The sequence below is a fragment of the Drosophila mojavensis genome, unplaced genomic scaffold, assembly GCF_018153725.1.
Source record: "Drosophila mojavensis isolate 15081-1352.22 unplaced genomic scaffold, ASM1815372v1 contig_80, whole genome shotgun sequence".
Taxonomy (NCBI): domain Eukaryota; kingdom Metazoa; phylum Arthropoda; class Insecta; order Diptera; family Drosophilidae; genus Drosophila; species Drosophila mojavensis.
In genome coordinates this window covers 15,954,450-15,978,120 of record NW_025318906.1, presented here as the reverse complement: position 1 = coordinate 15,978,120, position 23,671 = coordinate 15,954,450, and the positions used below count along the sequence as shown (strand labels likewise).

Below are 23,671 nucleotides of genomic sequence, written 5' to 3'. Positions count from 1 at the left end.
ACCAAGAAACACTTTGAAAATCCTTGTATTATTTAACAAATGAAAATTTGATTACAAATTACAAATTATTGTAAGTACGTATATATATATTTAGAATTTCTTGTTTTTGTGCTTAGCTTCTTTTTCGATTTTCAATTTGTTCTACTTACATAAAATATATACAAATTTAAACTATACAACAATAACATTAGTTGACATAACACTTTTGTTAAATGCACTGTAATACTTTTTGTTTAATAAATAAATGCAAAAATAGCTATATAAAATAAGTTTTTAATCAAGTATTTAAAATATGTAAATGACATTTGAACCATCAACTAAAATCCTACTTTCAGTATTTAAATAAATTGATTGGAAACGCCAACATTTTGAAGCTTGCGGCGCGCGGTCACACTGAAAGCCGGCAATTGAACAGCTGTTCAGACTAAGTTTCTTTGGTGGCAATTTCAGATATTTAGTCAGCTTAATGGCTCATTAAAAGTTTTATGTAATATAATTATCGAATTATTTACTGTTTCTATCTAAAGCACATTAACATTTAACAATTGTGAATTGACATTTTGTTATAATGGGTAAGCGTAATTTGTTGGGCAGCTAATTCACCTGTCAACACCTGTTGTTTGGCGTCGTCAGATAGCAGCAACAAAAACACAATTGAAAATTAAATTCAGGTTCTAAACTGACAACGAGCGCGCGAAACTTATAACGTTTTAGTTGTCGTTTGAATTTCCAGCGGTGCGGTTGTGTTTTGTTATATTGAGAACCGGTTTGGACCTACTAAATTGAATTGGAAACGTGACGTGCTGCGTCAAAGGCATATATAATTTGAAACTGTTTACCCATTTAAGTGAATAAAGTTGATTTTTTGTTGTCAAATATTAGCATAGGCCGAGAGTTCGGGACACGAACGAGTGCATAGAAATCGCATTAGCCTACATACATACATACACATATTTAAGTGCAATAAGTAGAGGTTCAAGTACATATGCATATGTATATAACTGCAAGGCTTTGTGCACTTGTGCGCAACAATAAAAGAAATAGAAAGTTAACAAATGCAGTCAGATACTTTTTTGTTTCTTTTTGTTGACGGAAGTCGAAGAAGACGGCCTGTGCCCAGTGTTGACAGCGCAAAAAGTCACACAAGCACACACACATGCATGTTGCCATGCACACACACACTCCATGAAACTGTTTTTTTGTTGGCTATGTATGTTTGGTAGCTCTCTTCGCACCTCTGGAGCTACCCATCAGAGTAACGTTTTTTTCTATTTGTTTGTTTTTTTTTTTTTTTTTTTTTTTTCATATGTTTGCTTTTATACTATGAGTCTATGTTTTTTTTCGTCTTTTTCTTTCGAAGCTATTGGCCCATTCTTTGGCTCTTCAACTTTCATTCCTTTGCTTTTGACTCTCTTTCTTTAATTTGCATTTTATGTGCCGCTGTCGCTGTCGTTGTTGTTTTTTAGAAAACCAACTGCTAACTGGGCCATAATTTCATGGCACTAACTGATATTCATAATAAAATGATTATTTTAAATAGCCGCGAAGCTCTCCGCAGTCAACGTTAAGCAATTAAATTCAACACTAATTGGCAACGAAGTGAGCAAAACAAAAAGACGAACTGAATTCAAAGTGCAGTACTTAACTAAATAAATAAATCTATATTATATATAGTACTTTTGAAATGGCTATTAATGGGCACAGGCGGAGCGAGAAGCAAAAATAGTGGGAAAATACAAAAACAAAAAACAAAAAATAATATTTGCTGCTGACTCAAGTTGCGGACAACGAGCACAGCTGCAAGCAAATAATTGCTGCTCATAGACATTTTTCTATATATGCATAAGTACAAATATAAATATTTATGATATCTACGTGAATATTCATACAGTGACTTGGGCTTATCAGAGCCAACATGACGATCTTTGCCCCCCCACCCGCTTACGTATACTTTTTGACTCAGCAACATTGATTCCTTATCTTCCACAGACAAAATACACATAATTGATTTGTGCAACATGTTGCTCTGGCTGCTTATCATTCTGACGTTGCTGTGCAGCTTTATTTTCACGAAGACAACCAAAGGCATACCAAAGTCCTGGTTCGAATGGAAAACTGAGTTCCGCTATCAGTACTTGGGCATTGTTGGACTCATACATGATGCACAATACGCCTCTAGGGATCGTGTGGGTATGTACATCTACAATTATCTAAATCTACTCCTACAATTATTATCAATTAACAACATTTTTAACTGATTATTGTTTTCGCTTGCAGCACTTTATAAACAACCGGATCGCATTGCTGTCATTACAGGCGGCAATCGCGGCATTGGCCTGCGCATTGTAGAGAAATTACTGGCTTGCGACATGACTGTTATAATGGGTGAGTGAATGGACATCTTAGTACTTGACCAATTGAACTTTGTTTGGTAACGCTGTCTGGAAACGGCTATGTAAATCAGCTTCGACCATTTGTTATTCAGTCAACACAACACACGACAAGAAATAATAGAAATAAAAGTTGGGCCAAAACGTGCATTGCCTGAGTGATTTGATCGAAGAAATTTCACACATTATTTGATATTTCTACACCCACACAGTTAGAGTCCACTCTAAGCAACATGTTGTCTCTCGAAAATGTTGCAGCCCAAATGTTGCTGCATAGCTTTAGGGCACACAGAAATAATATTACCTTTTCGTATTCTGTGAAGAATATTTGCTTACGATTAATGAAGTTTAAAGCCTGTAGTAACTTAGCTTATAAAAACCAAAAATTTTAAATAATTTTGTGTATAAATGCCATCGTCAGTAACGCATAAACAGAAATATAATCCACTGCACTGTGAAACAGACTCATCTAAAGTCCACAAGAAATTTCTACTTGAACATTCTTTACATACCATATATAGACGAAAACAAAAACAAAATTTTAAAATTAAAAATACCCGAAGCTGTCGCGTGAATTGCATTAGTAATGAAACCATACACACACATTCTGCAACACACCTGAAGTCCACATTTCACAGCAAGTTGCACCAGCCAAAAGAGCAACATGTTGCTAGGAACTCGAATGCCCACACATTTGCAGGGGAAATAATTGCATATTTTTGGGCATACTGAAAAAATACCCTACATGCATTTCATATGCTAAAACAACTATGAGGGATATTTTGTTATTGTGGTATTTAATGAAATGTGCTAAAGAGGGATTTTTTCCAATGTGGTATTTTTTAATTAGGGGAAGAGAAGTTAGCTGAAATTTATTGATATAAAAATGAAATTATTCATTAATAATTATTATTGTTTTTCTTACAGGCGTTCGGGATCCGCGCAGTGCCGAAGACGCTGTTGGCGGCATTGTCGATCTCAGCCAGACGAAAGGCAAACTGATTTGCGAACAGCTCGATGTAGGGGATATGAAGTCGGTGCGTGCCTTTGCGCAGAAGATCTCGCAGACATATGCCAAAGTTGATTTGCTGATAAACAATGCGGGCATTATGTTCGCACCATTCAAGCTAACGGCCGATGGCTACGAATCGCACTTTGCCATCAATTACCTGGGCCACTTCATGCTCACCCACCTGCTGCTGCCGAAGCTGCGTGCGGCTGGCAAGCCGGGCAGAAATGCGCGCATTGTGAACGTTAGCTCCTGCGTGAATCTGATTGGCCGCATCAACTACAAGGATCTCAATGGACTGTAAGTGAATGATAAAGGATATCTTTGCCGGCTCAGACTCACAATGTTTCTCTCGTTTCATTAGCAAATACTATTATCCCGGCACTGCGTACAGCCAATCGAAGCTGGCACAGATTTTGTTCACACGCCACCTGCAGACGTTGCTGGATGCGGAGAAGGCCAACGTGCAGGTGAATGTGGTGCATCCGGGCATTGTGGACACGGATCTGTTTGAGCACTCGGCCACAACGGCGGTGCCGTTCTTCAAGAAGCTCTTCTTCAAGACGCCTGAACGAGGCTCACGCACCGTTGTCTTCGCTGCCATAGATCCGTCCATCGAGGGCCAGGGAGGCACCTATCTGAGCAACGGCGGCAAGGGACCCTTCCACGCGGACGCCAAGCAGCCGGCCAAGTGCGAAAAGTTCTTTGAGCACTCCTGCGCGCTGCTGAAGATCAAGCAGTACGGCAACGGCGAATATCCACTCTAATACCATTTATGTATGACATTTGCTAACATTCCCCCAACTGGTGTAACGTAATTTTCTGTTAAGTAATTTCATGTTTAATATCATCTTATATTAAAAAAAAAAAAACTAAAAAATGGAAAGAACAACACAAATTGAATAACTAAAAAAATGTATTTGTTTTGTTTTGCAAGCATGTTGCATGCCTTCACTTAAAGTCGGATAATGTCGGATAAGTGTGGATAACAAGTTATAACTCCAAATGTATTTTAATTCAATTACGAATAGTTTCAAAATAAATATGTTACGCTACTCAGAATAGTCGATCTATCTAAGTGGATGAAGATGCTAAAGCCAACAGCTTAACATATCTCTATGGATTTTTATTTTAATTAACTTGTCTGCGTTGATTGCCATCAGCAGCAACGGGAGGAGGAGGAGGAGGAGGTGGCGGAGGAGGAGAAGCTGCGATAGCAGCAGACCAAAAAGTGCAATTAAAAAAACAAAAGTGCAGCAATAGCAGCAACAAATCCACTTCGATATTTCTTGGCGGCAGCTTAAAAGACGTCGTTACTGCAACAGCAACAGCAACAGCAACAACTGCAACAGCAACAGCAACAGCAACAGCAACAGCAACTGCAACAACAGCAACATCATCAACAACTATTATATGTCAAATTTACAAACAATTTAATTTGTGCTCCTCCTTAAACAATGAGCGATTAACATTCAACATTTATGCGGAATTTTAATCGACTTGCGTGCAGAGTGGAGAGTGGAGACTGCACCGAGTGGAGAGTTAAGAGACGTGCATCCAGCTAGGTGGCCAGATGGGTGGATCAATCCAGCGCAACAGCAACGACAATTCCAGTCATACGAAAGAGACAGATGTAACTGCAGATGATCGAATAAGTGATACCCTATGCGGACTTTGTCTTTTAGCATATGAAATACTAATATGAGATGATATAATATGTATTATATGTATTATAATAATATGAATTGATATAGGGCAATCATAGCAGTTCTACTTCTTTCTGTTTAATAACCATAATGAAGCTATTTAATGAGACAAGAATTATTCATTGCAATGATACTCAGCCATATACCATATGGTCTATAGTTACTTAGACAGCTCCTTCTCTTTGACATTATGATAATACCCTCGGCGAGGGTGTTAGACTTCAGTTGGCTTGTCACTTGAGTTGCTTTTGAACTTCATGGCGCTGTCTTCACCTATTGAAGTCCCTTCTATTCCAACAGAGCTGAGAAACAAAAACATATCAATGTCGAATGTCGAATCTTGAGTGCTGAATGCTGAATGCTGAAATGTGTAAAGCTGCCGTCGAATTCCATTTGTTTTTTCGTTTTTATCATTATCGTGGGCGCAGCCATCAATCAAGAGAGGCTCCCAGGCCCCAATGAAGTCATCTGCGCCAATGTGGGATCTCGTTGCGTGCGTGTTTAGCGGACATTAAGAGTGTTGATTGGATTGGATAATGGCTGCTTGCATTGGGTCTGTCTATATTAAAAAGAAGTATAAAAGATAACAAGATATCATCGGCAAAGGTAGAGCACATCTCGTTGTGGGAAACTGGTTTACTAGGCCCATTAAATCAACAGCTAAATACAAATCCGTGTGAGGAAAAAAAGACAACTAAGAATGCATTAGGTGGGGAGTGAACGACTAGAAGTTACCTCTACTCTATTACCGAGATTGTACTAAATGTTCAATTAGAATGAAATGGGTTAAGCTAACCAATAAATGACATAGCCCTAGATCTTAAGGTATATCTAGCAAAACTTCCAAGGTCTCTAGCTTTTGTAGTTCCTGAGTTACTAAAGAACAAACAGAAGTCAGTTCATTTGCCTTATCTATAATATATATTTATATACTATTGCATTAAAAAGCATTATACCCCACTTGGCCCTGCTTAGGGTATTAAATACAGTTTAAATTGCATATATACTCAGTACATGAATCATGAGCGACAGGAAGAAGAAGACACCTTGAATTCCATTAAACGACTTTTGGGGTTTTTAGAGATTAGCACCTTGGGCAGCTAATGTGCTGCTTAAAGTATTTTACAAATGTGCAGCACATTAATTTATTATTATTATTATAATTGTAATTGATATTGAGGCAAGTAAACTACTAACGTTTGTTTGAAGTATATATGAGTCTAATTAAAGATATATATTAAAGATATTAAAGATATATATCAAACAAAAATTTTAAATATATATATATATATATATATATTTTTTATTTTTATTTATTGTCTTTTTACCCTTTCATGTCTATCAATTAATTTTTATAAATTTTGCAGAGGGGGGAAGGCGAAGCAGCAGTCGATAATGAACTGAATTAAGAGAGTAACAGAGAGAGGGTTATGATAGAGCCGAGAAGAACTTAAGAAAGCTACTACGTAAGCAAGCGACTCACATTTAGTGGAGTAAATCTTGTTTTAATTTATCAGAATTTACAACATTTTATATAATACAAGGAATATAGATGTCTGCTGCCAAAATATAGAAAATATAATAAAAATTTTAAAATTATTATATCAAATGAATATCAATCAAGTTTAATATTATATTATAAATCATCACATCGGAATAGCAAAGACATTCTTTAGTATTAACTCCATTTACAGAGTTCCTCAGGTCTGCTCTGAGAAAATGCTGTGATGCATAGATCCGTTTGGGTTAATTGTTTATTCATGTGGCAATAGCGCGATAAAGCACACGCTTCATTCCTGGTCGCCGGCGTGCCATTAATTCTCCAGAGTTTCTACATAGCTCTGCATTGCCCATCTGCTTGACCATCTCTGTGGGGGCTGACCCCCTGTCCAGCTCCCACTCCCCATTCTTTTTGCCGTTGAGTTAATGTGCTTTTTATTTAAATTTCGGTTCGCTTGAAATACAATTTGGTTGCATTTATCTGGCGGCGAATTCTTTGCAACAATTTGCTGCTCCAATTAAAGCCTTCAGCAGCTGCCGCAGTCGTTGCAGCTCCAACTGAAACATCTTCTTCTAGCCAAGCGCGTCCGTCCACATTAATCATGTGTTGAGATTTATGGCGACGCTGCGCCCACGCAGCACGTGTTCATTCCATTTCATTCCATTCCATTTCGTTCCATTTGCATTCGCAGTGTGCAGTGTGCAGTGTGCAGTGTGCAGTGTGCAGCGTGAATTGTGCATGTGGGCGAATCGGCCTACCCTAATCTTCTATCACTGCGCAACGCCCACCCCTCTTGCATGCTCATTGTTGCAAGTTGCAAGCTGCAAGTTGCAGGTTGCAAGCTCGTTAGCAGTTAGAAATTAAATTTATTGAGCAAGCTGCCAGGTTGCACACCTGTAATTGACTAGAAATTGCGCTGATGGTAGGTGGGAACCCGATGGGCGGGGGAGGAGCTGCTTGTGCTGCCAATTGCTAAAGCTGAAAATATAACTTAGTATCACCTGGATTTGTAAAGCATAGTCTGATATTACTAGATTTAGTTTTAACTATATTTGTTTATATTTTTATATATTTATATTTATTTTGTGTTCATTATTTTTCTGTTAACAAATATTTTTATTTAAATATTTTCAAAAAATTAATTCTCATATTTTTATTTATTTATTTTTTTTTTTTTTTGTAATTTTATATATATATAATTTTTGGTATTTATTTCTTTATTTTGTAAACATTAAAGACAAAAAATTATTTTATTTATATATATAAAATTTATATTTTTTATATTTTGCTATATTTTATATTTCTTATATAAGATATTAAATATATAGATATGTATAATTATATTTCTTTTTAAAGTGAAGCGCTTAAAACTTTGTTTCTATGTATAAAATTTTTATTTTATTCATTTTTTTATTAGTTTCTTAGTGCTTAAAATATTTTTTATATTTTAATAAATAATTTTGTCTTTAAAAATATTAAAAATAACTTTTTTTTATTAAAAAAAAAACAACTAATTTATGTTTATATAAGATAATTTATTATTTATAGCTATAAAATGTATAATTTATTATTTATTATAGGAGCTGTAATCATTAAGTAGGTGCATAACTTAGTTCTAATACCTACAGCAAATACTTGCAAAATATATTTTATGAATTCTTGATGAGCTGCTCTGCCAAGACAACTTTCTCAGTTAAGTTAACTTGACTTGACTTGAGCTGAACTAAGTAACGTTGCGTTGAGTTGAGCTGAGCTCAGTTCCGTTTGGGCAATGAGATGTCAGAGACACATGGTCAACAAGATGTGCACAAGATACCCAAAATCTCATTGGTGCTAACAAGCCAGCAGACACATGTTGCACATGCGGCTTAGTGCAGTTGCAGTTGCAGTTGCAGTTGCTTTTGTTGTTTTTTGATAGTTTATTTTTTTTTTTATATTTTAATTTTTATTTATTAGTGGCTGCTGATGATGAGTTTATTAAACTGGGATGCGAACACTTGCAACGAACGCGTCGAGTGTTTTAATTACAGCCGCATCCGCTTGAGCGACGAGAGACATCCGCAACTGAACCGAAGTGTGCATTACAAGTGACCACGACTAGTAGTAGACGTATCTGACAGATACTTTTGTAGCTTGTGCTATGTGTGTGTGCTTGTGTGTGTGTTTGTGCTGTGTGTTTGATTTACGCGCAGCCATTAGCCAAAAGTAGCCGCAGCATCTGCTGCCTGTCGCAAATGTCAAAAGGTTAATTGGATTGTGGCAGCAAGTGCAGTTCGCAACAGCAACAACAACAGTAACAACAACAACAACAACAGCAGCAGCAGCAGCCGATAAGAATTTGCTCAGCATTGGGAAGACACTTCAAACAGTAAACAGCCCAAACGGAATGTGAATGTGTTGGCTCAAACGGCACACTTGATTTAAGCTAATTAAATTATATTGAACTCAAATTGACGCTTTTTATATGAATTTATTTATTATGGTTTGATAAGAGGCGAATAAAGTGGGATAATCTGAGTTGATTTTGATATGATACTGCAAAGTGAAGAGAAAATTGTTGTTTATCGCATATCATATCAAAGCAGATGGTCCACTGAAAGAGACTTGCCAAAGAGTAAACATTAGAGTCTAAATGAGAGAAGCAGAAGAGAAGTCTGTATGGATTACTAAATCTAACAGATTATAGCTGATAAATATGCGAAGAATTTTTAAATATATATAAAGTGTTAACTAAAAATAAATACAAAATAAAAAAAAAAAAATATTACTGTATATAATTAAACAAAAATAATTTATTAATTTTATTTTAAATTTTAATATTCATATTTTATAAATATTTATTTTTTTTTTTTATCAATTTATTGATATAAAATATAATTATATAATATATCTATATCATTAAACAACAATATTTTATTCTTTTTTTTTTAATTTTAATATTCATATTTTATAGATTTTTTTTATAAATTTATTAATATAAATTTATGAAAACAAAAAATAAATAATTTAATAAACATATCGACAGACATTTACAGCGTTGCCATATGTTTGACGTTGTACTTGACATTGTCAGATAGTTCATCTTCTTCCCTGTCCCATTCATTCCATCATGTTAGCAACTATTAAATGCTTCAACAAGTTGTTAAACCGTTATCGCGTTACGCATACGCCGCTTTGTCCCATTAGCAGGCGCGTCTCACATTAAATTTGCATAAATTATAATAATTAATTTTGCAGTCAATTAATCAAACACTTGACCATCTTTGGCTATTGTTTTTGCCAGCTTATCTATCTATTTATTTTGTTGTTTTTGCTTTTGTTGTTTTTCGCTCGGTCTTCTATTTTTGTATTTATAGCAATTTGCATATTGACGCCTCGATCCCTTCAAGAGTGACTCTTCGCTTTAGTTGCCCAGGGCCCAGCGGCGACTTGTAAAAGAAATCAAAACACGGCCAACAAATTCACATATTTTGCTTGGCTTTTGGCCATTTTGGCCATTTGAGCGACTGCTGCCGGCTGCTTTTATTTATTTTTGAATTTTTTTTGATGTGGTCTGTGGCCCATTTTACGCTCGATTATCGCGCACAAAGGCCGAATGGGGCCCGCAATTCGCTGAGCACAATAATGACCATAGAAATTTCTCATCGCACCCATTGAGCCTGTCAAAAAGGTGCTCCGATGTAATTAATCGCAGAAGTATTTACACGCCGCTGAAGTTCAAAACTTGAGGCGCCTCCCAAAGCGCCCCAAGTCGAGTGGCGCGCCATGAAATTCGCCAACAAAAGTAAAAGTGTCGAATCGAAGGTGAGACGAGGGCCACATATTGATAACTTGGCCCGCTGGCTCCAGTTGACAGCTGTCGAGGGCTAAGCCCGCAGTTGGCCGATCGCAGATCGCTGATCGCAGTTAAACTGCACAGCAGCTGCAGTGGCAATTGCTGTGGCATCTTCAATAATCAGAGCGTCATAATTGTTGTTTGTTGATTGCATAAATCAAGCAAACAAATGAAACAAAATCATAAATACATTTAATGTACTATATAATGTGTGTCCATAGACAGGCATCATCATCAATGCTGACAAGCACCGACGACGACCTTGCGGGTCTGACACAAAAACCGAAATCCAAAAACCGAAAACCTAAAACCGAAAAAAAAAAAAAAACTGTATCAAGTAGCAGGAAATTGGTTGACGACTGCAGCAGCAGCAGCACCCATGCAAACATATACACACATGTAACCATATACATACGTAAAAGTGAATGTTTATGATACTTCAGTTGCGAGTCATTGTGGCAACAAATTCCCAACTGAAAAAGTAGAAAAAAAAAAAAAAATCCAAATAAAATACAGATAGATATATATAAAACTCCGTCTGGCAGATGGCCCCGATTACGCAGCCCAAGTACTCGACTCAACCAGGGAGAGCATCGAACAACAAATCGAAGACCGAAAACCGAAAACCGACAGCTCGAAACTGTGTTAGAAAGTCAAACGGCTGACGGATGTCATAAATAGTTGTAGACGCGCCAGCAACTGGAAGAGCAACAACAACAACAACAACTGCAAACCCTTTGCAACTCCCACTGGCAAACATTTACATACACATATATTTAGAGGCGGGCTGAGGGCGGCCCTTAACTGATTTAGATACTTTAATTATGTGTAATTAAGCAACAGCTGCTTATGCAATCCTCACTTCATGTTGACATCTGATTGAAATGTCAACACACTTTGCCTAATTGGATCTCTGGCTTAATTCCCCCCCAAAAATAATCAAGTGCAAATGCAAATAATCCCAAGTGATGAAAGTAAAGCGAGATAGGCAATTAAATGTTAGCCTGGGAACAATTACAAACAAATATTTTTGGCCAACTGCCAGCAGGTCTATGAAAATTGTAAATATGTATTTTTGTATATTTAAATAATAAATAATAATAATAAATAAAATAATATTTACTAAAACTATATATAGAATTTTATATACAGATATATTTAAATGAAATATCAGGTTATTGATTTAGCTAAAAAAAAGTTATATATAATATATATATATATATATATATATATATATATATATACATATATACATTTTTTTTTTTTTTTAATTTTTCATACATTGATTGATAGTTACAAATAAAAATTTTTTATTTTTTATTATATAAAAATAAATAGCCTGCCGAATCTATCATATTATTATTAATTAAATTATTATATATTATATTATTATTATTAATTAAATTATTATTAAATTCGTTGATTTTATATTCATTAACACAAACAAAAATCATTGCAAAAATTCCGTTAAAATTAAACCATAATACCATAATTTAAATTTATGCAGGATATAGAAATTAACCCAATTTAATTTTTAAAGAATTTTTATTTTAAATTATTTATTTATTATTTATTTAAAAAATAATTATTTTTAGTTCGTACAAACTTATTTATATTGTATTCCTGACCTAAAAGACTGCAGTGTAATTTTTAGTATTTTTCGTTTGTAAGCTTTTAGTATTTTTTAGAACTTTTAATTTTCTGCCCATATAGACAGACCATGTTCATAGAAATGTTATAAATGTAAGTAATAACTGTAGTTAAAGTTGGTAATCGAAGCATGATTCGCATCTTTGTGTAAAGAATATATAGTTATTTGTATTTGGAGGAACACTTGCAATCGCATCAAGTTGCTGTTAGAGAGACAGAGAGACAGTCTGAGAGACAGACAGATAGATAGGCAGACAGACGGCACACACCCAGCACTTAGCCAGGCTCTTCTGATGCCGAGGCAGTTGCTCAATTTTTTGTGCCGCATCATGGCCACAATTATGCGATGTGCCAATGGCAGAAGATCTTCGAGCTGCAGCGATTCGAGTCTCCTGCAATCAGGTGTCGCTGCAGCAGAGGTGGGGGCAGAGGCAGAGGCAGAGTCGCTGTGGCCATTGTTGCAATCGGTTCGAGTGGAGCTTTGGGGTGCCAATTAAACTGCTATTTAGTGGCGAATATTAACGGAGAGATCGAAAACGCTCTAATCTTATTTATGCTCATTGAGTCTGTGTGGCTTTTATTGTCAGTCAGCGGTTTAAAAAGCTCAAGCTGCTGCCACTTGCCGCACTTGCCACACTTGCCGCACTTGCCACACTTGGTGGCACAGTTGTGAAAGAATGCGCCAAAGGTTTTTCGCAATCATGAGCAATAGAAAAAAAAAAAAAAAACATATTTTAATGCGCTCATCATTACGAAAATTCTGCCAAAGTGTAAAACTGTAAAACTGGAAACTCGCAAAACTATTTTAAGCCCAAAAATCATATGTCAAACACTTCAAATGCTGTTGCTGACGCCGCCCCCGCCTCCCACCCGCCTTCGCCTTCTGCATTGAAATAAAACAAAAATCAACTGCAAGTCCAAGTCAGCCATCAACACATTCACTCGAAGCTTAGCTCAGCTTCCTCCTCCTCGGCTTCGACTCGACTAACTCGAGTCATAATTAATCTGCTTCGGCATCGACGCTGCTGCCGCTGCCTCTGCCACTGCCGCTGCCGCTGCGTGTTGCAGCAATTTAAAGTGATGCAGTCAGTCGATGGTGGCTCTTTGATAGATACTTTCAAATGGCTGACTGGCTGACTGGCTGACTCGCTGCTCGGTGGATGCCACTCGAGCGGCGCCCCAAAGGCAGCCACAAAATTCGGCTCACATTTTGGCAGAACTCTCGAGTGGAGGCCCGTCGAAGCGGGAGGTCAACACAGAAGAATTCTGAGGCTCTCGCTTTTCATATTATACAATTTTGTTGTTGTCCGACTGACTATCTGTCTGTCTATCTATCTATCTGTCTGACAGCAAAACAATGTTAAATATTGTTTAACATTCGCACACAGTAGCTAACAAGTTTAGGGTTTCAAGTCAAGTCGACTCAAGTTGAGTTCTACAGGGTCGCCAGCTCAGCTCAACTCAGCTCGGCTCGTTGTTGGGCATTCCAAAGCAGAACAGAACAGAACAGAACAGAAACGTGTTGATCAAATGTCCCGCTCTGCTGCAGTTTCACACCAAACTCAAAGACTCAATGACCTTCAAACTGTAGTCGAACCTGAACCTTACTGCAGTTGCTTTCATGCGTAGTTGTTGTTGCTTTCATATATCACGAGCATTATTCATGGCAAACAATAACTGTAAGAGATGTAAGATTCATTTATGCCTAATGCAGTTAGCTTTTGCTTGTATTATTCTTTTAAATATATATATTTTTATTTATTTTATTTAATCTGACATTCTGTATATATTTACCGAATTAGCTATCAAATTTTTAGCTGGGAACTTGATTACTAAATTTATATATTGCATATATGCATTGTATGACTACTGTACCATATAATTTATATAATATGTAAGTAATAAATAACCTAAAAAATATATATAATAAAAATTATATTGACAATAAATGTTGTATACTTTATGCATATATAAATATAATAAATATTACATAAAAATAGTAATCAAGTAATCAGATTTATAAACTTAGCATATAACAAAGTTTTAATTTAACTCGGAGCTTATCAATTTAGTATTCCAACTCAATAACGTTTATTATTTAATAAATTTATTTACTATTTATTAGAAATATCAAACATTATTTAATAGAAATATCAAATTGATAAACTTTGAGTTGAGCTAAAATTTAGTTATATACTAAATTAATGAATCCGATTACATTACAAAGCTTCCATTCAAAGCGAATTTTCTCATAGGTATATAAATTATAATACTCTTTTTGCTCTCTGTCGATGCTAACATAAAAATATATAAAAAATTATATAGCAATTATAATAAAATATAAAATAAAATACAATCAATATATGTATAAAAATATAATTATTATAAAGGCATTTAATTTTCATCAGGTTTGTTCGACATATAGGCAAAGCCTTTGTCAATGTTGCTCAAGCCCTAATTAACTACATAAATAGGATAAGATTTTGTTCATAAGGAGAAAAGATATACTCATATTTTTGATTTGATTTTAATTTGAATAGAACAAAGAAATTTATTTATGTAGTGCTAAAAGCAGCTATAGAATATGAAGGCCCAGTTAAAGGAAAATTGCAATGCATATTCAGTTTACAAATTATGATACCAAGAAAAATATAATTAGATTATATATGTATGTATAAGACACATTTACATACACAATAGTTTAACTAGACAATTCTCACAGCTCAAGAACAATTACATTTCACACACACACACACACACGCACGCACAGTCAAAAAGTTGATCCCCAAAGACATCGCAGCCAGCATCTTGGTATCTAACAGTATTGCCAAAAAAGGCTTAATCAAAACCTACCATGATGAGGGTAATCTGTCCACACCTACGTGCCAGAGCAAACCCTTCTCTAATGAAGTGTGAGCTAAAAGTAATGCTAATGGATCGTTTCAGAGCTGTTACAATATAATAAAATTGTGGCACGATGTTAAGAGAGGGAGAGAGAGAGACTGCGAGGCTTTGTTGCAACTCATTTAATTGAAATTCTTGAACTAGATTTACAGCTATATAATCTTGAAAGCTACCTGCTGGCTAAAGGAACCAGCCACACGATCGTAAATCATGCATATATAATTATGCGCAAACACGAAGAAAAAACAAAAAAAAAGTATGCACATTCTAAAAGCAGTAAAACAACAATAAAACACAATTTAGTGTCACATAAAAATAACAAAAATAGTAAAAATAACAACCGAGCACATCCCACAGCCTCACGTTGCATGCCACAACGTTGGCAGCAGCAGCAGCAGCAGCGAGAAGAAGAAGAAGAAGAAGGCAACGTTGCCATCAAATTGTAACAATTTTTCACCTGTCGTCTGAGCTAAGCCTGAGCTGCACATGATTATTATTACATCAGAAGGCAAAGGCAAAAAAAAAAAATAAAATAAAAATAAACTAAAATAACATAAATTTCGGCTGGCGAATCGTGATGCGACCGAAGCGCACAAGAGCAAAATCAACAGCAACAACAACAACAACAACAACAGCAACTACAATAAGAGCAGCAGCAACAGCAGAGAGCTAACTGTGCGTTACAACATATTCCCAACTCCTCGCACACAGCATCCACTCCGGCGCAGCATCTTCAAGGAAGCGACGTCGCATGCGTTTGATTTATGTTTGAAAATCAATTTGAGAAACTATTGTGAAATGCGCATAAATAAAATGGTCGAGCTAAATTACAGGGTATCTATCATAATGAGTATTCAATAAACTGTCTGCTGGCCTGTCTCCTTCTCTTTCTCGCTCTCTCTCTCTCTCTCTCTCTCTTTCTCCCTCTGTCTCACTCTCTAAGCGACCTAAGGAATTCACATGAGTTAGTTAGAGTCTTGTATATTTGGCAATGTATCCGATTTCAAGGTTAATGCTGTGCGCTGTTATCGCGCATTTTGCAATTTGAAAATCATCTGGAATTGGAGCCACAACTAATCGGTTTAAAGTATCTGACAGATACGTACGGCCGTGCCTCATTCGATGAGTTGGCGCTTGACTCTTAAGGCCAACAGCAATTAATTTTGTGCAACAATTGCCATACAGCAAAACGGATGAGGGCGACCGATCACCGATCGACGATCGACTATTATCGATCGACTATTACCGATCTTCCATCTCCGGACTCCGACAGTGCACACACACACACACACACACACACGAAATTCAATTTAAATAAATTATAATGTTGTTTAGCTGCTGCTTCCTCTGATTCTTCCACTGCTATTGAGAGAAAAGCAAGTGATTTGCTTATGGGTTTATGCGTAATGTGAGAATAAGATGAGGTTAAGATGTATGTGAGAAGTATATCAAATGGCAGGACATGTTTATGCAGAAGATAATGGAAGGAAAAGGTATCGAAAGGGCATTCCCAATACACTCAATATTCATATTCCCTTGCTCTAACATTCGCTCACACAATATGAACTAAACTCAATGAAACATCACAAGCAGCTCCCCAATAAATTCAACAAATCTCATGTTGAATAGAAATCGTGTAAACAGAGTTTTCTTCAACTCTAATAACAATGCCCGGCAGCAGTTATTGGCATGTCTAAAGCGACAACACCTGCGACTTTCAATATGTGCCAGCTCATTATGATATATTACCAGATGTGTACGTCATTCTGCGCTGTGTGTGGCATGCGCATGGAAGAAGGATGCGCCTTGACATTTGGCCAAGCCGGAGAGCCGTGCTGATAATGATGGATCGGCATTCGTTTCGGCGATTGCAAATTGCTTTCGTGCCGCCGCAGTCCACAGGTGAGTGGAGCGTCTGAGCGTCCGTTCAGTCAGCTGATCAACGGGGAGCGATTATCGTCTCTGCATATGCAAATGACACGAATTCCCCAGCCCCCAGTGTGGCTGCAGAGGCACCTTAATGCGCATAACGCGACGTGTTCTATTAGGTATATTAGGTAAAAAGCTGGACCCAGACCAGGCCAAGCCAAGCTCGTCCAACTGTTAGCTATGGCTCTGCCTTTGTCTGCGGACCCAAATTTAAGTCTGACTGGCTCTTGCAGGCTCTTGCACAATCATCGCATTTTGCTGGAAAAATCGAAAGTGTTTTTCCACAACAACAATAACAACAATGTAGCAGATGCAGCAAACTGAACTCTTTCAATTTCAACAACTTGAAAAATTCCATAAAAAAAAACTTGAAAAAACATAATTTATTTACATTCTTTGTTTGTTTAATTAATGCTGTTAATTATGAGTTGTTAATTGTTTAATAAACAATTGCATATGAAATCGAACCCGCATCTCCAGCTGCTTGTGCACAGTGGTGCAAAAATCAATATATTTAAGTGTTACAATTAAAGATGGGAATTGAAATTGTGAAACTATAAATAAAAGCTTATATGTAAGGTCAACAAATAAAAAATAAAAAATAAATATTTTATATTTATAATTAATTAAAGATGAGCATTGAAAAATCAATTTAATAAGTAAAAATTTAGTTTATATTAAATGTACTTTTAAAATGATATTTTATTTTTATTTATTTATGTGGATCATTCATATTTTTATTTCTGGTAAATTTTTGTTATTCATTTAAATTTAATTTTATGTTGTACAATTTAAATATAGCTATCTGTGTGAGCTTTTAAGCCTAAAGACTTGAAATAATAATTATAATAATTATAAATAAGTTATTACGGGTATATAGCCCTGGCAAATTGAGAACTAGCATATATGCTATATACTATGGACATTGTGTTTATTATATTTATAAGAAAGATTAAGTTGTTTTATTAATTATATACAATATATCATATTATTATTTACATATTTTCTGAATATGTTGCACCACTGTGCAATGTGTATAAAGTTCAATTTAATTGAAGTTGATAACGAAATGTTGTGTGGTCTATGCCGATGCCTCTACCTCGGCCTCTACCTCTGCCTCTACCTCTGCTTAGGCCTCTGCCAATAGCTATCTCGAGGTGTTCGCTGTCGTTATTTCAATGTCAATGCGGTAAGGATGGGGCCGTGGATGGGGTTAGCAACGTAACCTCTTTCGAGTGTAACTACAACTCGAAACGATGATGCGAGTGCTCGTACTCGAACTTGTATGCGGATTGGCTGATCTTTTGTCTAGCGTCGTCGACGTCGTCATCGAGGCGGAAGTAGTTGGAGCAAAGTGTTTATCAATATATATATTAATGACTGACGCAAGTATCGTAATAATTATTTATACATCTCTGCTCCGAGCATGAGCATCTATGTTGATTTATTTTGGAGCATCTTAGCTGTATAGGTGTATATATATATGTGTGTGTGAGAGTGTGGGTAGGCCGTAAAATGCCAATCAAAAACTCGAGCTATGTATTGCTCGAATGATGTGTGTGACCCCCACGCAGCGAACCAAGTAGGATGTACATAGCATCGCTTCAATCATGGAGTTCAAGTTATTCTAACAAGTGCCGATTCAAGTTGCCAGCACAAACACATGCGACCGAGTTTGAGTGCGTGTTTGGCAAGCGGATTAGCTGAATGAACACAATTGCGCTGCTCTGTGCGCTCTGTGCAGCTCTAGCCGCGGCCAGCATCAGGGCCAAGACAATGGACCATTCATTGAACTGCAACCCCACTAACAAATTGTCTAGCCAAAAGGCGAAATTCAATTAGGCAGCAGCAACAGTTGCAACAACAGCGGCAGCACCTTCTAATGCTGCGGCCCTCCTCTCCTGCCGCATCAAACTCAGCAGCTGCAGCTGCAGCCTCAGTCTGGGTCCTGCTTCAGCCTCAGCGTCAGCCTGTCTGCGCCTCAGCTTCATAGCTTGTGGCTCGGCCGTTCGCTCTGGCCTGCAACCTGTGGCTCAAGCAAAGTCTCCGCCTTAGCCTCAACTTCAGCCTGTCTCCAACTCAACTCCAACATCAGCCTCAAGCTCAAACTCTGCTTCAGCTACAGCCGCTGCCCTAGCTTCAGGCTCCAGCTCTAGCTCTCCTCCTTAGCCTTTTCCTCAGCTTTTGCGTCAGTCTCCTCTAAAGCAATGCCTCTGTCACAGTTCCCGTCTCTGCTCACGCCTCAGCTTTTTGTCTCTGCCTCAATCTCCTCAACATTCTTCTCAGCCTCTGTCTCATTCTCAGCCACCGCCTCTGCTCTCGTCTCAGTCTCCTCATCAGCTTCCTCCTTAGCTACCGCCTCTACCTCAATCACAGCCATCTCCTCTGCTCAAGCCCCACTCTCCTCATCAGCCTACTCCTTAGCCACTCTCCTCTTATTCAACGTCAGTCTCAGCCATCGCATCTGCTCTCTCTGCTTCTGCCTCTGCTTGAATCACAAAAAGTTGATCTGCTCACACCCCACTCTCCTCATTAGCCTCCTCTGCCTCTACCATTGTCTCAGTCTCACTCTACCGCCTCAGCCTCAGTCCCAATCTCCAGCTCAGTCCCAGCTTCATATTCTGCGTCAGCCTCAGCTGCCGTCTCAGTCACAGCTCCAGCTTGAGCCATATGTTATGCAACATCAGCACCAGCATCAGAGCATCAGACCATCAGATCATCAGGCCATTAGAGCATCAGCGTGCATCAGCGTGTTCAACAAAAGGTAGCCCAAAAGCATAATCATTTCAATTTAGCCAACTTGACTGCCTGTTTGCCTCATTGCCTTGGCTTCCACTTTTCGCCACAATCGGCGCTCGCAAATGAGTTAACTCATTGACATTTTTTTTTTTTTGAGTTGAGTGGGAGCTATTTTTATGAGTAGCTCAGCCATAAACAGCTACATGAGACTAGAGAGACTAGCTACAAATTGCAACTGCTGCTGCTGCTGCTGCTGCTGCTGCTGCTGCTGCTACCCATTGTCAAATTGTTTTTTGTGGGCCACATCAATCATTGCCGACAACTGTCAAGAATTGGATGCGCTCCCCAAATTGTTCTGGCTCTATTCAATTTTAATTGATGTACACACTATACATACATGTCTAGTCGTGCATACATTCATTCATATATTTTAATTATTGATGCCGAGCACTTTAGCAAACTAATTTCGTTCAGTTGCAGTTGCAGTTCGAGTTGCATTTGCCATTGCCGTTTGCCTGGTTTGCCACTCCAATGCGAAGAACATGTAATTACTTTATGGAGTGCAGTGTGCCGCATTTTATGATTTGATGGCTGCCATCAGTCGAGCAGCCTAAAAACCAGCTCAAAATGCCATAGGTCCTAGCTTTCAAGTCGAGCAGCTTTTACTCTGATTCTGCCAAAAGGCAGGCAGCAACAGCAGCAGAGGAAGAGGCAGAGGTAGAGGCAGCAGCGACCTTCAAACAGCACTGAAGAATGTTGTCTCAGAATGCGCAACATCTAAGCATCGCAACTCCTCTCCAAAAAAGATAAAAACCAAAGATTTAAGAGTTCACGTTTATTATGCTCATGTTTGCGTTTATCTTTTAGCTAAACTGTGTGCTTGAAAAAGCCACAACAAGTGCAACTTAAATTAAGATATAAGACCTAACTGAAAGCAACTAACGATAGATGCTCATATTCATTCATATGACATATTTACAAACATATTGTATCTGTTAAATAAAAAATAAATAAATAAAATAAAAACTTATTTCAGAGGTTTCATCATATCAAATATTTTATTTAAAATATATAATATATATATTTATTACTATGTATTATTTACTATGTATTTATTAAAAATATATTTTTCTTTTATTTACTTTTTTTTTTTTTTTACTGTTCTTTATTTTAAGATATTTTTATTTTTTATATCTTAATTATATATTTTTCTTGTGGTTCATTTATATGTTTTTTCACATTTTTATTATTTATTCAATATATGCATTTTTGATTTTCTTTCATTATTTGTTTTAATTTATTCACTCTTTTTTATATTTATATTTTTTATTATTTATATTTTGTGTATATCTTTTCATTTTTTTATTATTTGTATTTTATTAGTTTTTTCATTAGGCATTTTTATTTTCATTTATTTAATTTTTGTTGTTATTAATTTTTTTTTTTAATATTTATTTTATTTCACTTGAATTTTTAGCTTTTCTACACCTTAAATGGCTTGTTAAAAATCTTGGGATGATGTTTATTTAATTGTTTGTGCTTCAGACTTTAAACAATATTCACAATTTTTGAATGCACATTTATGAAATAATTAAAAATAAATTGAAACAAATCACAGCCTCAAATTTCGCCCCAGCCAAAGCCTTGTAAATGCGCTTGTTTTCTTTAATAAAGCTGTACGCACAAGCACAAAGATTATCTTGATTAATCTACAACACAAAGCCAAAGCCATTTAGCAGCGTCATGCTGTCTGTCCAACTGTCTGTCAAGCTATCTGTCGTTCGTCTGGGCTTAGCACGTGGCGCTAAATATGGTTTATGAATCGTTGAAGAGAGCAAAGCCTCTATTTGATCAACTTTGCCACCCACAAGGCAGAAGAATGTGTGAAGAAACTAAATAAATTTATTTGTTTACTTTACATCTATAATAATTACAGGTGTATTTTCATTCAGAATAAATAAGGAATTTTTACAATCTAAATTAGTTCATCTTAAATAGTATAAAATAAAATGTTGCTTTGATTGTTGTTGCTCTATATGCAATTATATATAGCAAATTGTTTGTTTATGGATCTGAAAAGCTTCATGCTTAAACAATCATTTTGACAAAAATTTGCCCCTGTTTAATCCGGTTCTATAACAGACAAACATTATGATCTAATTACTTGGAGATGAAAACGAACTACTGCGATATCTAGCTTTAGCTTCAACTACTTATAGAAGCCCTAATTTTATATGTGTATATGTATATGATATGTATAGATATATATTATATACAAAATTTTTTCAAAATTAACTTGAGCTGAACTTAAACTGTTAAACATTGTTCAGCAGACACCGATTAATCTATAAGGCATATCATATTCCCATATCAGCTTACTTTTCGACTCACATTTATACAGGGTATCTTAAAGACATTTCTATGACTGGCTCGGCTCAGCAATTAGATTTTTTCTGAAATTGTAAAAATGCCCTTGACTCATGCTAAAGGCATATATAAACTGTACAGCATCTATGGAGAGCCCCTCGGCAACCCTCTGCTCTTCACATCTACTCAACGCCCCTACCCATCTCCTGCTCCCCCCCTTCCCTCACAAAACGCTCTATAATTATGATCATTGGAAGTTTGAAGTGCGCCGCAATTTACATCGAAATGTGGCTTAATTGATTTACGACTCGTCTTCGAGCTGCGCGGGCAGTGCATCCGAAAAAATTATTTGTAGTTTAATTTAAATTATACGTTCCACTCATCTGCGTTCTAGGTTACAAAATAAACACTCACACACACACACACACATACAGATACAGAGAGATCTCCAAGGTAGCCGCTCTAAAGACAGCAACAGAAATTACAATTTGAACTGATTTTTAGGGGGGGCAGGGGCAGAGGCAGGGGCGGTAGGAGGCTCACTTGGCGAGTGCCATTAGAGCTGTTCGAGCACGTTCAATGTAAATTAGCCGTTAAAATGCGTTATTTGTTATTAAAAAAATATTTAAGAAAAACAAAAATTATATGTGTCTGTGCAGGAAATTAAATGATTTTTTGATGTGCTCAAAATGTGATGACGAGCAGCAAATGTTTTTGCATTTGGCCAGAGTGAAGAGAGCAGCGATATGGTATTCAAGCTGAATTGTTGTTGTTGCTTTTAAGCTGTATTTTATTGCTGTTGATGTTATAGTTTCTATGCTCGCTCATGGAATGAAGAGGGTATATAGGGTATGAGTTACTGCAGTTTACCTCTTGGGATATACTAAAACGAATTTAACATATTTTCAAGAGCGCACGAGTATTATGAAGTCATTGCCATCCGACTGCAGCATTCCCATATGTTCTTCTTAGCCAAGTTTGTTAACATTTTGCAGCGCTTAATTTAGTTAATTCTGTAATCATAGACATTTGTTTATGGCCTGTTTTGTTAGGCTGAATTTATGGGCACACAAACAAGGCCAATTGAGTATTACTTGCAGTTTATGCAAAATCAAGATTGAGCTATACACCTATAAAATATACATATATATCTTTTTTATATAATGTTTGGCATTTCATAGATAAGCCTTGAGCTATTCACTCATTCATTCATTCATTACCTATTGAAATTGTTTCCTTTAAATGAATTCGTCATGTTGTGTGTGTTCTTGTCAAAATCAAATGTCTAAGCCAGGTTAAAAATTTTTTTTTTTTTTTTCGGCATATATCAATCAAATTTGTTTGGAAACAGGGCGCGTTACTTCGGCACCTTGCACTATTGTTAGCTCGTTATTAATAAAAGTCTGGACCTTAGCATTAAATTGTGAAAGTCGCTTAAGCATGGCTCGTGCCGACAGCGAGCAAAAATGACGATGGTAAAATGCCAATAATGAAAGAGAGAAAAAAAACACAGACACAGACACACACACAGAAACGTTTGGCTTAAACAATGGCAAATGGCGAAAAGGCAAAGCAACCGTTTGCAATTTAACGGCATTTAAAGTATTTGCAGATCGTGATAAATGTTACGCCCACCATATG

General features: G+C 36.5%; 1 protein-coding gene across 4 annotated transcripts; it reads left to right on the top strand.

Moving 5' to 3' along the window:
* Positions 1-403: 403 nt before the first annotated feature.
* Positions 404-4,512, top strand: LOC6580153 (dehydrogenase/reductase SDR family member on chromosome X). 4 transcript variants are annotated; one of them, XM_015164119.3, is made up of 5 exons: positions 404-572; positions 1,990-2,190; positions 2,278-2,385; positions 3,318-3,699; positions 3,764-4,512. In XM_015164119.3, the coding sequence occupies exons 1-5, from the start codon at positions 569-571 to the stop codon at positions 4,164-4,166; spliced, it is 1,098 nt and encodes a 365-aa protein (XP_015019605.1). In that variant the 5' UTR covers positions 404-568; the 3' UTR covers positions 4,167-4,512. The 4 variants fall into 4 exon arrangements, with proteins under 4 accessions (XP_015019605.1, XP_002006013.1, XP_015019604.1 ...); XM_002005977.4 differs by lacking the exon at positions 404-572 and adding an exon at positions 717-814; XM_015164118.3 differs by lacking the exon at positions 404-572 and adding an exon at positions 719-847.
* The last annotated feature ends 19,159 nt before the right edge of the window (positions 4,513-23,671 follow it).